This window comes from Hyaena hyaena, unplaced genomic scaffold, assembly GCF_003009895.1.
Source record: "Hyaena hyaena isolate Hyena2069 unplaced genomic scaffold, ASM300989v1 scaffold_80, whole genome shotgun sequence".
Classification (NCBI taxonomy): Eukaryota; Metazoa; Chordata; class Mammalia; order Carnivora; family Hyaenidae; genus Hyaena; species Hyaena hyaena.
Genome location: NW_024080712.1, coordinates 1875442 through 1897008, shown reverse-complemented (window position 1 = coordinate 1897008; position 21567 = coordinate 1875442). Strand labels below are relative to the sequence as shown.

General features: G+C 43.8%; 1 protein-coding gene across 1 annotated transcript in view; it reads left to right on the top strand.

The window, feature by feature from the left end:
- VEGFD (vascular endothelial growth factor D) overlaps positions 1 to 20871 on the top strand; it is a 30945-nt gene extending 10074 nt beyond the window's left edge. Inside the window, exons 2-7 of the mRNA XM_039233948.1 lie at positions 5231 to 5441; positions 9501 to 9691; positions 13214 to 13362; positions 14776 to 14876; positions 19444 to 19639; positions 20238 to 20871. Of these exons, the coding sequence (XP_039089879.1) occupies positions 5231 to 5441; positions 9501 to 9691; positions 13214 to 13362; positions 14776 to 14876; positions 19444 to 19639; positions 20238 to 20361 (972 nt within the window). The 3' untranslated portion in view covers positions 20362 to 20871. The remainder of the gene's footprint in view (positions 1 to 5230; positions 5442 to 9500; positions 9692 to 13213; positions 13363 to 14775; positions 14877 to 19443; positions 19640 to 20237) is intronic.
- Positions 20872 to 21567: the final 696 nt, after the last annotated feature.

Below are 21567 nucleotides of genomic sequence, written 5' to 3'. Positions count from 1 at the left end.
ACCTCCCCAAACCCCCTGCAAAGGGAAACTGCTGACTGCTGTGATGCCCCCGAACTCCAGGGACATGTAAATCCCTCGGCAAATCTGGGGAAAGTCGTGCGAAATGTGTTCCCTGCGTAGCTCACCCAGAAGCTTCTGGATTTTCCCAATATATAAATCCTATTCACTCCACCTCCTTATTAGCACACTTCCTGAAGACATTGCCGACATGGTGGGCAAAATAGCATCAACAGATTTTAAAAGGCTTGGAATCATAGTCTTAGACACAACGCTCTCAAGAGGTCCAGAGAGGAATTTTGCAGAGCTGATCTGTTTCCGTATCTAGAACAGGATTCTTAATAGTATGGGACTGACTGGATGGCCTACAAAAAGCTTTTCACAGCTCTTTGAGGAAAGTAATCAGGGGCTCCACTCCGAAATTCTTCGCAGAAGATCTGAGAGCTCAGAGCCAGGATCTGAGCCTGGCCATCGACTCCAAGCCGTATTCCTCCCACCAAGGCATCCGTGTTTATACTCCTCATTCATATTTTCATTCAAATACTTTTATGGACCGCCTTGTGAGAAGATTGCAATTTACACTTCTCTATTGAATTCCAGTAGGATAAAGCACTACCTATTATTTTTAATTCTGTTTTGAGAAATGGGTTGTTTTGAGTCCTTGGAAATTTGAGAAGCAATTTATCCTGTCATTTAGGATGGTTTCAGGAAAGGCAGCTTGACCATGTGCTCTTTTGTCTGGAAAAGGTTATCGTTGGTCTGCAACCTTGAAAAAGTCATACGTGTGGGGAGCTGGTCCCCAATCAGTCAGTCAGATTATTTAAGAAGGGCTTTGGAAATCCAGTTAATCAGGATACTTACACAAATAGTTTGAATCCAAGGTGTAACCCTTGGAGGAGTTTAAAGAATAAGATTATTTCTCAGCATGCCTCTCAATGGACTTGGACGTTCCTTAGGCACTAACCAGAGAGAGTCCTTGGACTTACACCAGCATGCTCCATCCCGCAAATGAGTGGTTCGCATTAAAATCACTTGGGAAGGTTTTTTACATAAATTTTATTTTGAAGTACTCTTAGATTTACAGAAGAGTTTCAAAGCTAGTATAGAGAGTTCCTATGCATCTCCAACCCAGCTTCCCCTAAGACTAGCAAACCCTCAGGAAGTTTAAAAAAGCAACTCCTGATGGTAAAACTGCAGCCCAGACCCATAAAATGAGAATCTCTGAGGATGGGATCCCAAAGCATCAGTATTTCTTTGATGTCTCTTCCCAGGTAGGTTCAAGGTGAAACCAAGGTTGAGAACCTTTGCTCCAAACCCTTCTCAGAGCGTGGTCAGCCAACTGACAGTATCGCCATCACCTCGGAGCTTGTTAGAAATGCAGCATCCTGGGGGCGCCTGGGTGGCTCAGTCGGTTAAGCGTCTGACTACGGTTCACGAGTTCGAGACCCGTGTCAGGCTCTCTGCTGACAGCTCAGGGCCTGGAATCTGCTTTGGGTTCTGTATCTCCCTCTCTCTCTGCCCCTCCGCCACTCGCACTCTGTTTCGCTCTCTCTCAAAAATAAACAAACATTAAAAAAGGGCGCTCCGAGCGGTGGGGGAGGCATGGTTTTAAATAGTTACAGCGATATACTACATACTGTAAGCATTAGCCATGCACCTGATGTAAGTAAGTTGATGATTTTCAGGAACTTACCGAGTCGGGCAGCCATCATCTACATAAGGTCCTTTGTGCCCCCTTTTACAGTTAACCCTCGTTTCCACTCCCAGCCCCAGGTGGCCAATCATCTACTTTCTATCTCCTGGGAACTACCCAGGTGCGCAGTGGGTTGGTCATATGGTAAATTTATGTTTAACTTTTTAAGGAACTGCTGAACTCCTTTCCAAAGTGGCAGCACCATCCCACAATCCCATCAGCAATGTAAGAGGGTTCCCATTGCGCCTCATCCCCAACAACACCATCGAAACCAATGGCTTACATATACATTTGGGATTATATTTACACCTTGTGATTTTAATTTTTGTCTCACCCAAGCAGATTACATAACATTAATGACACAAAAATCACCTAGCACAGAAAGTCTATTGGAAACCACAGCCCACCAGCCATTGTTGACCCTTTGTAGATGTGTCCCCCTATGAGATGTCACGTTTCTGCTTATGTTGTGAGTACTTCCTCTTGCAATTGCAAAATGACTGTCTGCATTATCTCAGCTATTTCAAACTAGATTTTAAATTATAAGGCTTAAAGTATGCTTAAATAACTCTTGAGTATTTGGGTAAACACTGCATGTTCTGTGATGAGGCAAGTCCTGTGAGCCATTTCAGTGCCTTTAATTCAATCCAGAGATTTGATATTTTCTCCTGTGTTCTCAGTTGGATAGTTGAAAAACAGTTCTGAGATTGAATTGAAATCTGTAAGAACTATGAAAACATGCATCTATATATTCAATATTCATGGACAGTATTGAATGAAACTTGCCTCAGTAAAAAATTCTTTCAATATAGTACGATTTTTAAAACCTATAAAAAGTTATTGGATTGGTTTCATTATTTTCGTGGGGAAGCAATGATGTAGCAAAATTTTATTTCAAAGATTAAGCTGAATGTGAAGTAGTAATACTGTCCAGGCAGAAGAGGCCATGAATAATCAGGAAATGGGAGGCTATTGACAAATGAGCCTTAATGGAGAATCAGTGAGTTTCAGAGTTGCTTCAAGGCATGTGAGATCATTAACAGGCTCCAATATATGTCTGATAGATATTTCAAAACTAGAATTGAAACAACGTAACACATGGGGTAATGAAAAATATAATGCCTGAAAAGATAATAATTGAAATTTGAAAAGGACATTGGCCTCAAGATTCAATCTGCTGTGAAAGTCTCTGTTGCAGCTTCTCAACCCTGCCGTTATGGACAGTATGTAAAATGAATGGGTATGGCTGTGTGCCAATAAAACTTTATTCATAAAATAGGCAGGCAGCAGGCTGAAATAGACCAGGGGGCTGTAGTTTGACAGCCTCTGATGTAGAATAGGAGCCATTGTTTATATTTTCATGTGTATCCCTCCAGATACTAATTATATGTGTGTGTGTGTGTGCACGCACGCATATATATATATATATATATATATGTAATTTTACATGTGTGATTAACAATGATTGTTTATATATACATGATGGACATTATACACACATAAATTATTTTATTTTTTTAAAGTTTATTTTGAGAGAGCACACACACAAGTGGGGGATGGGCAGGCCAAGAGGGAGGGAGAGAGAGAGAATCCCAAGCAGATCCCACAAACCTTGAGATCATGACCTGAGCCGAAATCAAGAGTCGGTTGCTTAACTGACTGAGCCACCCAGGCGCCCTCACACATAAATAATTTTAAAAGATAGCAAAACTGAATCATACATGACTTGACCGCACTAGCTCTTTTGAGCACCCGCTTTTGGACAACGCTCATTATCTATCATCCTATCTAAAAACAAAAAAATCCTACTCCCAAACCTTTGATTATTGATGCAGATTTTAACTAAAGTTTTTGAGGGGCAGTGGAGGAGGGTGTATATCACACCACTCAATGCACTGCTTCCTGAAGGTCCCATTTGCTCACCTCTCTTTCCCCCGCTGTTCCTTCCCTGGTAGCGGGCAGCTGATACCCATCTCTCCGTCCACCCTCCTCAGCACCATCCTGCAGCTGCCCTGGTCCCTCGGCTGCCCCCTCACCCAGATCTAAAAGTCCCCTCAGCCCATGTATCCCAGCTGCCTGGGAAAACAAAGATCCAGTAAGCACAGGCTCAGCAGGTGAAAATCTGGGTCGCTAACCATAGACAGACCATTGTATTGTTTCTCCAGCACATTCCAGGGAGGAGCTCAATTCATTCTGTCCCAGTAGACATCTACATCACTGGTTTTGATGACCACATAGTATTTCATTGTACATATGTATCATATTTGTATCACCAAGCCCCTTATTTGGAACAATTCAGCCACCATATTGGCGGAGTCTCACACACCCCTGCGTTGTATCAGCCAATACAGTCCATGTAATTGTGTGGAAAGCAAATTTTCAACATTACCTTTGGATGTGTATTTTATCAGGAAAAAAAAGATGTGTTTGAGATAGTGAACAGGAATAGAGAAAGTCTCAGAGGGTTAGAAGTTAGAAAATTCAAATATCAGCCTCTTAAAACCTTTCTTTCTTGTGCGACTGTAGGCAGGGTCCCCAGGACTTTGTGGGCTAGTTTCTCAGATAACAGAGATGAAAGCAATGGTCATTGGCTCCTGTCACAAAAATAGTATGATATTAAACTCCTTATTAGTTTCCTGTGGCTTTTGTACCAAATTGCCACAAAATCGGTGGCTTAAAACAATAGAAATATATTCTCTCAGCATTCTGGAATCCAGAAATGTGAAATCAAGGTGTGAGCAGGGCTGCACTGCTTCCGAAGAGTCTGGGAGAGCATCTTTCCTTGCCTCATGCAGCTCTTGAGGGCTCCGGGCCATTCCTGGCTTGTGGCTGCATTACTTTAACTTTTGCCTCGGTCTTCACAAAACCTCATCTGTGTCCATGTCTCCCGCTCCCTGTTTTTTTTTTTTTTTTAATTTCTTAATGTTTATTTATTTTTGAGAGAGAAAGACACAGAATGTGAGTAGGGAAGGGGCAGAGAGTGAGGGAGACACAGAGTATGAGGCAGGCTCCAGGATCTGTGCTGTCTGCACAGAGCCTGATGCGGGGCTCAGACTCACAAACCAAGAGATCATGACGTGAGCTGAAGTCGGACGCTCAACCGACTGAGCCACCCAGGTGCCCCTTCCCCCTCTCTCCCAAGAGGACGCTTGTCTTTGTATTTGGGTCCACCTGGATGATCTGTTCATTACATCTGCAAAGATCCTTTGCCCACAGAAAGTCACATTCGCAGGCTCTGGGATATATCATTTCGAAGTCCACCCATTCAACGCACTATGATACTGCTTTTAAATGTCCTGAGAATCCAGGGGAATATTTATTTTGATTCCATCATAAATGAGCAGAATGTGAATCAAAAAAACTCACTAGTACTTTTCCTAGGTGCCGGTGTACATTTGAATCATCTCTCTCGTTTCTTTTCAGCTCCATTTACATCTTTAAGTGTCAGCAATGAGGGCTGTCAAGACACACTAACACTTGAGGAACTGGCTTTGCAACCAGTATTTTTGTTTGTTTGTTTGTTTGTTTGTTTGTTTCAAGCGGGCGTCTCGGTCAACGTTAGAAGGAACTGAACAGCAAATCAGAGCGGCCTCTGGCTTGGAGGAGCTGCTGCGAATCACACACTTCGAGGACTGGAAGCTGTGGAGATGCCGACTGAAGCTCAAAAGTTTGACCAGCACCGACTCCCGCTCAGCTTCCCATCGGGCCACCAGGTTTGCGGCAACTTTCTATGACCTTGAAACCCTAAAAGGTAGGTGTGCACGTGCATGCTTGTGTGCACAGGTGTGCATGCGTGTGCGGGTGGAAGTCAATTCTTGTGCTTTATCAGATACTAACACAGGCACCAGCCTCTTCCAAAGGTCTGAGTAGGGCAGGTGCGTGTCCGGGAGAAGAAAAGGGGTGTCTTTGATTTCCTCGCTTTGACATTAGCAGAGAATCCTTGTTTCCTGTGTTTACTTTGCAGAGAAATATATTCAATATGATTTTGAGATCAAAAGCCATTGCAAAAGAACACTTCAAAATTCGGAAATGTATTCAGAGGTGCCAGGGCAAAACAAACCCAGAAAGACCATTCTTACTAGAAAAAAACATACCTACATGGATTAAATATCAGTAAATTAGGTATGACTTCTGTTTCTTCAAAATTCCGTGTGTGGTTTCTTTTTTTTTTTTTTTTTTTTTTTTAGTGAAAATGAAAAGCAGATGTTGGAAGCTGAGTTGCAATGACACATATCGGTATTACTAGATGATGGAGGTGGGGAATCCTCTAAACAAAAGAATCCAAACTCCAGACCAGGAAGTAACCTAATTTGAAATAGAGGGGCTGATTGTTCCCTAGTAAGAGATGGAGGTTCTTTATATGAAAACCATCGTCTGTATATGTGCTGTGCCATAATGAATGAAGTTTGCCAAACACCATTGTGTGGCCTCTGATTAGGCATTGGACTTTTTGAACAATGTAGCAAAACAACACAAGAAGCCACTGAGGCCTTGTTGACCTAGCATTTTAGATTTGATGAGCATAGGCTTACCTAAAGATGGGTTATGTCTATCACAACATTCAAATGGACCACTCAGCCAAAATGATTCGTTTCTTTTTTTCTAGAATTATCTTTCTGTTTTTCCGTTGGTAAAATGATGACGAGGTCGCACAGGCCGCTGTTGTCAGCTGTGGGGAAGGCCACGTGTGTAGGGGGATAAATCTCTGGGCAGCCCTGTGGGCACGAGTGTGAAGAAGATTCTTTGTGCTCTTGTGTATGACTGTGTGTCTGAGTTGAGATAGTTGGAACCCTGGCCTAGAACCCGCTTAAGCCAAAGGTTTGAAGCTCTAGTTGTTTCTGTTTGGTGAATTAGCATGGACTTCATGGAAACAAAGGGGTCAGACCTCACCTGAAGATCCAAGGCCTTAACCAGATTACCTGTCTGAAGGCCTGGGTGAGCCTCGAGATCCTCTGTGACAATGGAGGTAGACAAGCATTTTACTGTACAACCAAGACTAGGTGATAAAAAAAAAAAAGTCAGTGACATTGACCTTTTTATTTTTTTAAATAATGTTTTTATTTATTTTTGAGAGAGAGAGAGTGCAAGCTGGGGAGGAACAGAGATGGGGGGACAGAGGATCTGAAGCGGGCTCTGTGCAGACAGCAGAGAGCCCAATGCGGGGCTCGAACTCACAAACTGTGAGATCATGACCTGGGCCGAAGTTGGACCCTTAACTGACTAAGCCACCCAGGCATCTCGACATTTTCTAAGGAGGAAACCATTAAAAAAATGTCTTTTTAAAAACATAAAAATATGGAATTTGCCAACTCTAAAATGTCTCTTATTACATGGGGGTCATCTGAAGTTATTTGCTGAATTAGAAGCAGTAAATGATCAAATAGATGTGTTACACCACTTGTAATTTGTTATCAACTCTTCTCACAGATTCGGGGTAATTCCCTGAGGCACAGCTTAGGAAGCTTCGAAGTAGTGGCATTAGTCATAATTCCACACAACTTTGATTCAGATCTTACCACTCCAACTTTCAAAACTTAGTCTTACAAAAAGCAGATGGAAAGCAACCTTTAAGTAGAATTTTTAAACAAAGAATATTTTCGTAAGTCAATTGCTTGTTTTTCACAGGATTCATCATTAATAATAGTGACTTAAGTAATACTCATATTAATACCAAATTGGGTAATTTCTCTCTCATGGTTACAGCCTTTAGGCTTTTTATATAAACATTCATAATCAGAAATTTAAAAAGGTCTCGGGTTAGAAGATTTTATCATGCTAAAACAAAGTTGAGGCAGGTTGTGTAGTGTATACAAGGTTTCCCAGGCGGCCAAACAGCTTGTCTTTCGTGTTTTCAGTGATTAAAGAAGCAACATATAAGGAATATTAAGATTAAGGGCAGGGGGTGGAATAAAGATATGGAAAAAGTGTTTTAAGGGAATAATTCAGAGACTAGGGTCGGATAATGTTATATCCGTATACTTCGAGCAGAAGTGCTTCGTCCCTTCTAGGGGAAACATGTTCACATCTGTGGGGTCCAGAATGATATGGAGAGAGACCAATACAAACTTTTGAAGATGGGGTAAAAATGGAGGAGAGTTTATCTATTGCTGTATAACACGTTACCCCCAAACTTAGCTGCTTAAACATAATTTACCTCACAGCTTCTGTGGATCAGAAATACAGACATGGCCTAGCTGGGTGTCTCTCCTTCGGGATCTCTCCAGAGGTTACAGTCAGGGCGTCATCTTGGGCTGCAGCCGGCATCTCAAAGTTTAACGGGGGCAGGATGTGCTTCCAAGTTCCCTCACAGGCTGTTGAACTGAGGTCCCTGGTTCCTCACAAGCTGCTGAACTGTGGGCCCCTGCTCCTCACTGGCCAGCTGCTGGCCAGATTCCGCCCTCGGTTCCTTGCCATGTGGACCTTTCCAATATGGCGGCTTGCTTCATCAGAGCCTACAAGTTGAGAAAGCAAGGGAAAGAGAGTGTCAGCAAGAGATAGAGACTGGTAGCAAGATAAAATTCAGCTTTTTTTCTTTTTTTAAATATATTTTTTTTAACGTTTTTTATTTATTTCTAGGAGAGAGAGAGACAGCGTGAGCAGCGGAGGGTCAGAGAGAGGGAGTCACAGACTGAAACAGGCTCCAGGCTCTGAGCTGGCAGTCAGCACAGAGCCCGACGCGGGGCTCGAACCCACGAACCGCGAGATCATGACCTAAGCGAAAGTCGGACGCTTAACCGACTAAGCCACCCAGGTGCCCCCAAATTCAGTCTTTTTAAACCTAATCATGGAAGTGAGAGCCTGTCACTTTTGCGGTATTCTCTTCGCAAGAATCAAGTCACTGGGCCCAGCCCCCACCCTGAAGGGGATTGTACATGGGTGTGAACACCGGGAGGTGGGCCTCACTGCGGGGTCAGTTTAGAAGCTTCCTACCACAGGAGGCGTTCACCACCACCTCCAACATAGGCTAAACCCTACAGCTGCATGGCAAGCTCAGAGGAAGCCTTTAAAGTTGTCTTTATCCTAAAATTGAATCATTTCCCCAGAACACTTTGGAAAGGCTCTACAACTCTGAGTACCAAAGTGTCAGAATCTAATTTTGAAAAATAAACAACGAGAGAAAAAGCAAGTACCGTTTTACAGGAAAGTATGTAATCTTTCCATTCCCGGAGGCTTGTCTCTTTTTCTTCTTTCCTTCCAATTAGCTGGAATGGCCAGAATACTGCTCCTACCGCCAGAATGACCTGGCTAATTTCATTCTTTTCCATAAACATCAGTATGGGGCACTCGCAGAGGAAAAAAGAAAAACCCCTCACGTGAGGAAAGGTTAGTTCCACTTAAATTTCCATGCATGCGGTTTGCCCGGTGTGAATCCTACTACGGTTACTTTTGCAGCCAACAGATGCGTATTTCCTGATGGCGCTAACACCCACGCACACCTGACTTCCAGCAGAAGAAATGCTGCCCAGCTTCATAAATAACACAAGTTCTTTCTTGACCCGTTTCCATTCGCTTCTTCATTAGCCAGCCCCTCCAGGGGGTACCCCGGGGAGTGTCGTACCGGACAGGGCGGTCTTCACCAAAGAAGGTATTCGGTAAATGGGAATGGACACAGATTTTGGTTTTAAGTTTTCTGAGAACAATCTTTGGTTAGAGGACTGCCCCCCGCCCCCCCCCCCCCCCGCCGAAATCCCCATCGGGGAAGATAACCAGCACCCCAGACGTGAAAGTGACTGTGCTCGGTGACACCCTGGCACGCACTGGCCTGTCGGGGCCATCTCTTCCGCTGGCCCCAACAGCTTCCTCTCCACAGTTATCGACGAGGAATGGCAGAGAACCCAGTGCAGCCCCAGAGAGACGTGCGTGGAGGTGGCCAGCGAGCTGGGGAGGAGCACCAGCACGTTCTTCAAGCCCCCCTGTGTGAACGTGTTCCGGTGTGGCGGCTGCTGCAATGAAGAGAGTCGCGTCTGCATGAACACGAGCACCTCCTACGTTTCCAAACAGGTAAGGGGACACCCGCCCGCGGCCCCCTCCGAAGCCCAGAGGACAAGCGTGCTGCCGGCCATAGCTAAGCCGGTTGCCGCGCCCCGCGCCGAACATCTCATGGGCATCATCTCATTTCATCCCTGAAACGAGCTAAGAGGGTATCTTATTATAGATGAGGAGACGGAGGCTCAGAGAGCTCAGCTGTGGCAGAGCTGGGATTCAAATCCAGGTCTGTGGGCCTCCAGAGCCTGAAGTCCCTCTGGCTCTGGAGCAGATTGCCTGGGTTCAAATCCACACTCTTCCAATCAATAGTGGTGCGGCCTTAGGCAAGTTCTGGAACCTCTCTGCACATCTGTTTCTTCACCTGTAGAGGTGAGGGATGGATAAATAAAAACCTCACCGTGCAGCGTGTGATGTTGTTCTAGCCTCTCTGATGCTATAATGTCAAGAATCAGAAAGTCCTACGGGAGCTACCAGGGCAGAGGACCAGAGGAATGAAGACGTCTGCGCTGCTCTGGGCATTCGTCGGGCTCCATGGTGTTCGAGCGGAGTGACTGAGAAGAGAGTTGAACCGGTGGGGCCGTGGGATGGAGGAAGGGCTGGTGAAATGCCCCAAGCTGCCAAAACTGGGGAGCTGATCCCACCCTTGCACCGAAGAGGCTAGGGGCCGAAGCAGTTTCGGGAACCCAGAGAGAAGGGAGAAGAAGGCTTCGGGACCGGTTGCAGGGGTGGCAGCAGGGAGTCGGGGGCAGGGGTGGACGATGCAAGAGACCTGGAGGTCAGCGTCAGGAGACACAGAGCCCAGTGGGGAAGGAAGGAGAGAGGGTGGCATCTCTTGGGGCGGGGGGGTGGGGGGGAGACAAATGGAGCGTATCTAGCGCGAAAGAGGAAAGATCTTTGAAAATAATTCTGTAGTCCCCATGGAAGAAAGGATTCTTCCCTCTCCATCTTGTAAAATCTTTCTCCCCATAGGTAATTTTTTCTTTCTGTCACTACTATATTCTGGTAAAATACAATAGATTTATATCGCAGAGCAGTACCAGCAAACTTAGGAAAACCTATTAAAAGGCTGTAAGTCAAACTACATTCCTTTTGGCTCTGGGTTGCAAATTCCTTGCGCATGTTGATATATTCATTTAATTGTCCCATTTGCCTATGCAATGTATCCTCCTCGTGACTGTGAACAGAGGTAGTACAATAAAATTACGTATGTACCTAATATATCTGCAGTAGGTAAGGATCTTAATTGGATGGAAAGAATGGAATGCTCATTTGTTTGGTAATAGGTTAACTTAGCCTTCATTTTGGTCCCCTTGCCCCCTAAAATGGCCCACAAACTATAGAGTTTCTTTTTCTAAATTCGTTTAGTGAATCTTGGAATTTGTAAAGGCTCTGACCTCTTACTGTTTGGCAATCAGGAGCTAAAAACATGACAGAAGTATGGCTAAGTATCAACTGTCACTAGAAATAAAGCTTGCATAATGTAAGAGGCTTTGCTCAGGACCACGTTATTCCCTAAAGCAGAGCTGAAAAATTTCTCAACAAGTTGAAGTTTATGCAAAGTAAGCACTCTAAAAACATTCTCTTATTAGACTCATAGAAATTCTATTACATATCAAAAGGTCAGAATAAACACAACTTTAATGGATCATTTCCACTTAATAGATAGTTGAGTACTTTATTTTGACTGCTGTACTCAACAAATGATTAGTTTTAAAGAATGTACTTAAGGGATGCCTGGGTGGCTCAGTCGTTTGGCTCAGGTCATGATCTCACCGTTCGTGGGTTCGAGCCCCATGTCGGGCTCTGTGCTGACAGCCAGCTCAGAGCCTGGAGCCTGCTTCAGATTCTGTGTCTCCCTCTGACTCTGACCCTCCCCTGCTCATGCTGTCTCTCTCAGAAATAAATAAAAACGTTAATTTTTTTTTTAAAAAAGAATGTACTTAAGTAAGTATACAGAAGTGTTTCTTGCCAAATATGCACTCTTGAACATTTGAACAGTGGTTTAAAAAAAAACAACTACCTCTCACCCCAAAGTTATGGACTATTTAGATGACCTACATCTTAGAAACAAAGTGAATAAATGAATGCTATGTGTAGTAAGGACTGCATGGAATGGGGATTGAATGAACAGAACACTAAAATCAAGTTCAGTTTTGTCCATACACGACAGCCACTCTAGAAACAAAGCAATTGTCATTTCTCTGAATTCTACTTGTCAAGATCCCACCTTGCTTCTTCTGGTCACAGAAATTTTGTTCCAAAAAGTTAATAAGGCATAGAGTATCACCTCTGGCTCTAGGGCAGATTGCCTGGGTTCAAATCCTCACTCTTCCGATCAGTAGTTATGTGGCCTTGGGCAAGTAGTATAACCTCTCTGTACATCTGTTTCTTCGCCTGCAGAGTAGGGGATTGGTAAATAAAAACCCACTGTGTAGTGTTGTCATAAGGGATAAATGAATTAACATAGAACAGCGCATATAGAAATAGAATGGTATTCATGTTTTCTATAATTATTTGGTTGGGCGTGATGATCTCGTTTCAGTCGGTTTTGCTATGTAATGCTGCATAATAAACACCCTAAAACCCTGCGGTTTCAAACAACAATGACTTATTCCCACCCATGCATTTAAGATGCAGTTAGTTCAGAGGGGGCTCAGCTGGGCTTGACTCCAAGCTACAGACTGAGTGCAGGTCCGGCCCCATGTCTCTCATCCCTTGGGCCAGCACGCCTGCCGAATCATGCTCTTCTCATGGCTGTGGCATGTGCAGGACAAAACAAGCCACAAAGCACACACAGTTCACGTTGGTCATTGTGTCATGTCTGCTAACATCCTGTTGGCCAAAGCAAGTCACATAGCCAAGTCCAAAGTCAAGGAACAGGAAACCATTCCTTCAATGGGGATGGTATGAGAAGGGATAAGTACGTAGTGTTGAACAATAACCTATTTGCCGCTGTCTCAAAGAAACTCCATAGCCAGGATTTCATTTAGTCCTTATAATTTACACTCAAAGTGAAAACAGAAGCAAGGACCAACAGTGCCATTTACAGGGATACGAGCGACACTAAAAAGTCAAGAGATTTGGTCTTAAATACTTGGTAAAGTTGCATAAGCCCCCAGTCTCCTGACTCACAGGCCAGGATCCTTTCCATCATGCCAGCCCTTATCCTCATTAGTTCTTTAAAAAATGTTTTTTAATGTTTATTTCTTTTTGAGAGAGAGAGACAGTGTGTGAATGAGGGGAGGGGCAGAGAGAGAGAGAGAGAGAGAGACAAGGAATCCGAAGCAGGCTCCAGACTCCGAGCTGTCAGCACAGAGCCCGATGCGGGGCTCGAACCCACGAACTGCAAAATCATAACCTGAGCCAAAGTTAGACGCTCAACCCACTGAGCCACCCAGGCGCCCCTCGTTAGTTCTATTCTTAATGGACAGCTTTGCTAAAGTCAGTCCCATAAAGGACCAAGGCAAAAATGCAGACTGTAGAAATGATTATTATCTAAAAATATGTATGTGTTATGGTTCTCTTTCTCCCCTCTAGCTCTTTCAGATATCAGTGCCTTTGACCTCAGTACCTGAATTAGTGCCTGTTAAGGTTGCCAACCATACAGGTTGTAAGTGCCTGCCAACGACTCCCCACCCTTCGTACTCCATTATCAGAAGATCCATCCAGGTCCCAGAAGAAGATCAGTAAGCGTTTCTTGTATTCGTTTATACTTGTTCTTGCCTTTGCTAAAGCCGTGTGTGGAGAATATTTCATTAATTTTACAGTCATCACTTGCAAGTTCTTCATCTTCAAGCTTCTCACTGGTAATAACTGGCAAATATGTTGTTTATTGGGTGTTAGATGTATGTTGGGGAAAGACCAGTGACTCAGTGGTCACGAACTCCCCATGTCTACTTATAGCCACCTTTGTTCTTAATGTGCAGAGCCTGGTACGGCTGTAAAACTCTACACTAGCCTCAGATTTGGCACACATTCCCTTAGTCCAGAACAGGCATGACGTGAAACTCGTTTCTGGCTCTTTATACTTTCAAGTCCCCAAACTGGGGAGTGAAAAGGGTCCCCAAGTCCCAGGGGAGCAGCAAAAGTATCCACATCTGAGTTTGGTGATTTTTCTGACCTTCCTGTTAAGAAAACCAAATGGAAACATCTTATTTTTGAATTAAAATGGCTTAACATTAATTTGACTTGGAATTTTCTTCAGCGCATTCTGTGGTTCTTTATGAGACAAATTATGATACCCTGCAGTGTCCTGAAATCAAAGGTGAGAATCTTTGATTTGGGAAAAAATAATTTCATATAGAGAAACACAGGGCGGAGTACAAATGCTGAATGAATGAAAACATAAAGTAACTGAGTGAGAGACTTAGATCTTGCAAAAGTAAGCAGTGTATCCAGTGAGTGGCAGGTGGCGTGAGCCGGTGCTGATGTTAGTCATTACGGAGCTGAGAGGACACCTGGACCTCTGGGGGGGGGGGGGAGCGGAAGAGGAGGCCTCTATAAAAGGAACGTTTTAACATTCAAGAGTCTCTCATGAATGTTGAATGCTGAGAACAAACTGAGGGCTGATGGGTTGGGGGGGAGGGGAAGGGGGGTGATGGGCACGGAGGAGGGCACTTGTGGGGATGAGCACTGGGTGTTCTATGGAAACCAACTTGACAATAAACTATTTTAAAAAAATAAAGAAAAAAAAGAAAATTGTAAAAAAAAAAAAAAAAAAAAAAACGTTTATCCTGAGCCTGTTCCTGCTGTTCCAGCCAGTGTTCTTCTCTCCATTTTAAAGGCGGCAGCGCTTAATGCTTTTCGGACAATGTTTACTTCCAGTAAATAAGCCCTGTTGACAGCCAATTTGCACAGTTTTAACAGCAATCTTCTTTAAAAGATGATAACTGTCCACAATTACAGTTTCGTTCCCAAATAGAACATTTGTGATTACAGAATTACTATCTAATACCATGCAGTTCATAAATATGAATTAAGCTCCTTAAGAATCGTAATGATCCTCCACTCAGAAATCTATTCAGCGTTAAAGAAAATGTTCCAAAGGTATGATTGCCCTTGAATGCTTTTAAGTCTGCTTTTTTGTTCTCTTCTCCTAGCTGTTCCCATTCCAAGAAACTCTGTCCTATTGACATGCTATGGGACAGCAACAAATGTAAATGTGTTTTACGGGAGGAGAATCCACTCGTTGGAATGGAAGGTAATGATAGCAGTAAGGAAATAGTAGCAATCATAAAAATAACACCTGTAACTGTCATCTGTTGAGTGCTCACTATGGCTAGGCAATGTTATAAGCCTTTTTTATATGTATTATCAACTCATTCAGTCCTCAAAACAAGCATGACTCTGTTTTTTAATCTTAAAGAAAAGCCCAGTGATTAGAGCATCCGACAACATTGGATTTGAAAGGTAGTGGTAGCCTTTTATGCAAACCACTTCAGAGCTGAACACTAGTCTGCCGCATTTTACGGATCTATTTGTATAAAAGGCTCACGGTAACAGAAAGTATGTTTAGACTTGTTGGTTTCTTCCAACTGTGGCCTGTGACATTATTTGAGAAAAAACGGGACGTAGGAGAAAACTTTTTCTGGCAAAGTAAAAGCGAACCGTGGTTAGCTGTTGCTCTCAGGAGTGGGGAACTGAATATTGTCGTCACTGCTCAGAACTCAGAAAGCTGTGACTTTTGGTGATGATCATTTGGCTGAAAATGAATGCACCGTTAACATTTATTTCCCAGAGACCATGACACAATTCCACTGAAAAAGATCACAAGGAGTCATGCACTTTGAACCTTGCTTCTTGCAAACTCTGATCTACACGCAAGACATTGTAAGAACTAAGCTCTATGGAATACTATCCTAGAAACCGTAAATAACATCCTACTTTCTAGACTTCCGTCTCTTGGCTTCCTTTTAAAAGTTTTCATGAAAGCTGATGCAGTCATGGGGAAACCTGGCACACACAGAGGCAGCCCAGTGACCCTGGGCTCACCCGTGTTGTTAGTAAGTCATACCGAAGCTTAAACCTCTCTCTCCAGAACAGGACTGTTCGGTGGAATTTCACCGAGAGTCCTATGTAACTTCACATTTTGTAGTACTCACATTAAGAAGGTCAAAAGAAACAAGTACGATTAATTTTTGTATATTTCATTTAATCATTTTAACATGCAGTCCATGTACAGTTTATTACTGGGATATCCCGGGGGTACCTCAGCTGGTGCACGTGCGCGCGGAGGGTGCGAAGAGTCGGGGGAAGGAGAGAGGTGCTCTGCGCAGGGGACACCTGAGTGCTCAGGACTGGAAGTGAGAGGAGGCAGCACATCAGGGTGCTGGAGAAAGTTTGGCACGGTGGGTGGGAACGTAATGGGAGGGGGCTGGGTGCATGAGAGAGAGGGAGCTGGAGGCGTTCACAGGGGACCTTGGGCACCTGGTCCCAGACATTGGATGTAATGCTAAGGGCCAAGGGAAGCCAGTCCGCTGGTTCAAGCAGCAGAGTGACGGCACCGAGTAGAATTTTAACACAGTCAACCAGGGACAGGGTAGAGGAGGAGGTGTTGGCCCAGGGCACGAAAGGAGGCAGGGGGCTTCGGGGGACATTGCAGCAGTGATGGAAGGGAGAGGCCTGGGGTAGCTGGAGCACGGTCACTTCTCCGGTGGCCCCATCAGACTGATGACCCCTACGGAGCGTACTGTTCCCCAAGCACCGTTTTTACACTGCCTTTCCTACAATGACAGCTCTTCCCTGAATGAGCACATTTGGGTCAGTGAATCCAAGACCAGTCGAATTTCATCTCGTTGGATTCAGGTCATTGCTTTAACCTGTTAAAACAAACAATACCGAGAAAGAAAAGAGAAAAATTGAGGAGTCCTGATTCTATATTTTAAATTCCTCAAGACAGCCACAACTTCAAGGATTTACTTGGGGAAACAAAACACCCGTGAGCTTATTGCTGGATGAATGAAGCAAGGCTGAGAGCACAGCTCGTGGCATCTCACCAGCACCCTCCCTGACTGAAATCAGTATAGCATACTCCCGGGTATCCCCCAAGCTAGTTGCTGCTTCACTCAGGCCTCCTACACGCAGGCTCTGTTACTTTTTTTTTTTTTTTTTTTTTTTTTAAGTATTCTCTACACCAAAGTGGGGCTTGAACTCATAACCCTGAGATCAAGAGTTGTATGCTCTACCTACCTGAGCCAGCCAGGTGCCCCAGTCTCTGTTACTTTTAATGAGTGCCCCTAAGGACTGAGGCCAGCCTCTGCCAACTACCTTGCTCAAGTTCAGCATCAGACACCCAGTGGACTGTGTTTCCTTAAACCACCTAAGAAGGGCATCGGTTCTACCTAAAGTGGGCCCAGTGAATCTCTACCGCCACCTAGTGATTGACGTGAGTCTTTTAAGGGCTACTTTAACAATCTATTCATTTTCTTTTGTTTTTAGTTTAACTCCAATATAATTAACATACACTGTTATAGAAGTTTCAGGTGCACCATGTAGTGATTCAACAATTTTATACATCCCCTGGTGCTCATTACAAGTGCATGCCTTCATGCCTATCACCTATTTAACCCATCCCCCCCTTCCCCTCCAGTAACGATAAGTTTATTCTCTATAGGTAAGAGTCTATTTCTTGATCTGTCTCTCTCCCTCTTTTTTTTCCAGTTGCTCATTTTTTTGTTTCTTAAATTCACATATGAGTGAAATTATATGGTATTTGTCTTTCTCTGACTTGACTGACTCATTTCACTTAGCATTATACTAACTCCATCCTTGTCGTGGCAAATGGCAAGGTTTCATTCTTTTTTATGGCTGAATAATATTCCATCACACACACACACACACACAGAGACACACCACATCTTCTTTATCTATTCATCAATCAATGGACAGTTTTGGGCTTCAAGTTATATTACAAAGCTGTAGTCAACAAAACAGTATGGTACTGGCATAGAAATAGACACATAGATCAGTGGAAGAGAATGGAAAACCCACAGATGACCCCACAATTATATGGTCAGTTAATCTTTGACAAATCAGGAAAGAATATCCAATGGGAATAATATATTCTCACCTTGCCCCAAAGTGGCATATGCCTTATTGGCATATGGCTTGCAACGCTTGCTTTTTTCCTCTTTGTGCAATTTCAGGAATTTCCCCAGATTTAGCCTTCCAACAGCCTTTCCACACGGGTGGAATATCATCAAGGATCATCAGTCACAGAGCCATTCAAACTATAAGATTAGACAACACAAGATTGCCATTTTGATACATTGTCAGTAGTCAGATATTGACAAAAACATATGGTTTAACCCAATGTCTTGGAACGACGGATGGGATTCTTCAGAGTCTTCCTCAGCCCGTTATAGGACCCTTTTATTATTCCAAATGAACTCAGCATCTATCAAGTGCCCATTTCATGTCAGAATGATGAGATCCGATTCCTGTAACCTTCAACATTTTTTAATTCGTGAAGGAAACAGACAAATGTAAGCAATGGAAGAAGGGACAAGATGGAAATATGCATGGGGTAAGGGCGCTTAGCTAAACTTGTAGAAGTTGGGAAAGATATTTGGGAGGAAAGATGACTGACAGGGAGAAGGGCAAAGGCTGAAAGCATGGGGCTTGGAGATGCTGGCATAATCAGGAGAATAAAAAGTAGTCTAATCTGGTATGGATGGACCGTAGGGGACTATAGGATATTTATGAGAGGGAGGAGAAGGAGAGAGAAGAGTCTGGAAGGTTCATGGAGGGTCTCATATATCGTCGTGGGAAAATACTCTTTTATTGTAAGACGGGGGAACCTTTTAAAGAACTTAAAGCTGTAGAATGATGTGATCAGATTTGCATTTGATAATATCGTGGGAAATGGATTGAAGGGATAAAACGTGTGACGACAAGATCTGTGATGGCCATCTACACCCAAAAGTATAAAAATACTGACTGAATTGAGGCGGTAGCAGCAATAATGGAAATGATAGAACAAACTTACGGTGGCAGAACTGGGTGCACAAAGTGATGAGACCCAAATCTGAGTAAAAATATTTAGCTTATAACATCTTTATCACAGGGGCGCCTGGGTGGCTCAGTCGGGTGAGTGGCTGACTTCAGCTCAGGTCATGATCTCACGGTTAGTGGGTTTGAGCCCCGTGTCGGGCGCTGTGCTGACAGCTAGCTCAGAGCCTGGAGCCTGTTTCAGATTCTCTGTCTCCCTCTCTCTCTGCCCCTCCCCTGCTTACGCTCTCTCTCCCTCCCTCCCTCCCTCTCTCTCTCTCTCTCTCAGAATTAAATAAAAAACATTAATAAAAAAATTTAATATCTTTATCACAAACTTAAGAGAACACATGAGTTCAGCATTTGTATTATGAAATCAGACATGAATCTCCTTCCCCCTGTGAAAAGGTTAGGGGCAAACCTCTATAGGGATGGAGACTGGGAGAATCCAGGGCGTTTTAGAATAATGGGAAGTAGGGGCACCTGGGTGGCTCAGTCGGTTGAGCGTCCGACTTTGGCTCAGTTTGTGGGTTCAAGCCCCGCGTCGGGCTCTGTGCTGACAGCTCAGAGCCAGGAGCCTGTCTTCGGATTCTGTGTCTCCCTCTTTCTCTGACCCTCCCCTGCTCGTGCTGTCTATCTCTCTCTCTCTCTCAAAAATACATAAAACATTAAAAAATTTTTTTAGAATAATGGGAAGTATACAACCAACTTTGACAGCGTTATATAACCAACGGCGTTATCTGTGGCCATTCAACCGCCACTTTTCTGTTTCTGCTTAGAGCACTCTCATCTCCAGGAAATGGCTCTCTGTGGGCCGCACATGAAGTTTGACGAAGATCGTTGTGAGTGTGTGTGTAAAACCCCGTGTCCCAGAGAGCTTATCCAGCACCCAGAAAACTGCAGTTGCATTGAGTGTGGAGAAAGCCTGGAGAGCTGCTGCAAGAAGCACAAGATATTTCACCCAGACACCTGCAGGTGAAAGCATTTCACGTTCGCCTTAACTTCATTCATTGACGTTTACTGTACATGCCATTTCAATTGGGTGAGATTCCTTCCAAAAGCATGTTTTTCTAGTGCCCAAGCCCCCCCCCCCCCTCCTTTTTTTGATAGTAGAGCAGAGGTTTGGCAACTAAGGAATAGGTGAGAGTATTATATAGAGTGATGATTGATTGTGAAATCAAGAAAATCCTGCCTGTTACTGCTGGGTTATGGATCGTAAGCAAAAAATTAATGAGAAGTGAACAGTTATTTGGGGGGTGGATTTCAGATCAGCAGACTCTTGGGTTCAGTCTCTCTCAATATATGTCCACATGTGATTGTTTTCTCTTTGAGGAAGGGGATGGCGCTGGATGTATATAGCAAGAAACTCATCGATAAAGGACGCTTACAGGCTGCCGTTTGGGCTTTCACAGAGTTTGCATCCATGTAGAATAAGCATTCAGGATTTTATATTGACATTTTAAATACATATCTGGAAAATTTACTTTGAGAACTTAATCAAATCAGGACAGAGTTATTCCTTTGGAGTTAGTCCTTGATTCTGAATTCTCGTGTTTATTTTCTTTTGCAACAGCTGTGAGGACAGATGTCCCTTTCACACCAGAACATGTGCAAATGGAAAACCAGCATGTGCAAAGCATTGCCGCTTTCCAAAGAAGAGGGCCGCCCATGGGCTCCATGATCAAGAAAACCCCTGACTCCGCTTTTTCCCAAGTTCCCCATCTCTGACATTTTAAACGGGATGCTGCTTTGCCAAGTTGCTGCCACTGTTCTTTTTTTCCAGGTACTAGGGAAAACATCTGTTTTATCTGGTACCACAGTGAATCCGGACCACCCTTCCATTACACACCAGCTGGGGCTCTCCTGGTTCACCGAATGCCTTCCCCCTGAAGATACCCGTGCACAGCAAGGAATGCAAAGGAGGGAACCTGTGTAAACTTTTTTTTTTTTTCCCAGTGAATGAGAAAGGTTTGATCCTCATAGAATCACAGGTGCTGTATGATTTATTACTCAAAGCTGATGAGGCAATTTTATAGTCTCCACTATAAAATATAGACACTATAGTCCTCCACTAATACAAAGTCTCTTGTGAATTATTCTGCCTCTTTATTATGCAGACTTTGATTTGTATGATCAGCACTGATTTTATGATTACTGTCCAGCTTGTAGTTTCGAGTTTACTGAACTACTGTCTGTTGTTTCATATTTAAGCGTATTTAAAGAAAATAAACACCATTATTCAAGCCGTAGAAATTTGCATTATTTAATATGGTGCCACTCTAAGTTTTATGCCAAAGGAAAAAACCATGTTTTTCTTTTCCTAATGTATTTTTTGAAGTTTATTTATGTATTTATTTTGAGAGAAAGGGGAGAGGGAGGGCAAGAGAGAGCGTGCGTGCGAATGGGAGAGGGGCAGAGAGAGGGAGCGAGAATCCCAAGCAGGCTCCACGCTGTCAGTGCAGAGCCTGACACGGGACTCGAACCTGTGAACCGTGAGATCATGACCTGAGCCACAACCAAGAGTCAGACGCTTAACCAACTGAATCACCCAGGCGCCCCAAAAATATGTTTTAAAGAGAAAAAGGAATTTAGAAGGGAGAGGTATGGGGAGAGACACGGACACACAAAACTTGATGTCAGTTCGGGGCAGCCCAGGGAGTAGCTCTCAGAACGTTTAAGATTCTAAAGGAGGTTAAGCAAATGTAACTCAAGGACCAGCTGGAAATCTATTTTTCCTTGGAGATTCAGTGTAAAGTAACTTGACCCGCATCTCAGGATGGAAGGGAGCCCACTGATAGCCCTGGACATCTTTGAGGGTTTGTGTCTTCTCGCCACCACCAGCTCCAACTCCGTGCACTCATTCTCTGGTCATTCGCAGCTCACTTCTCTGTCCGACCACCAGG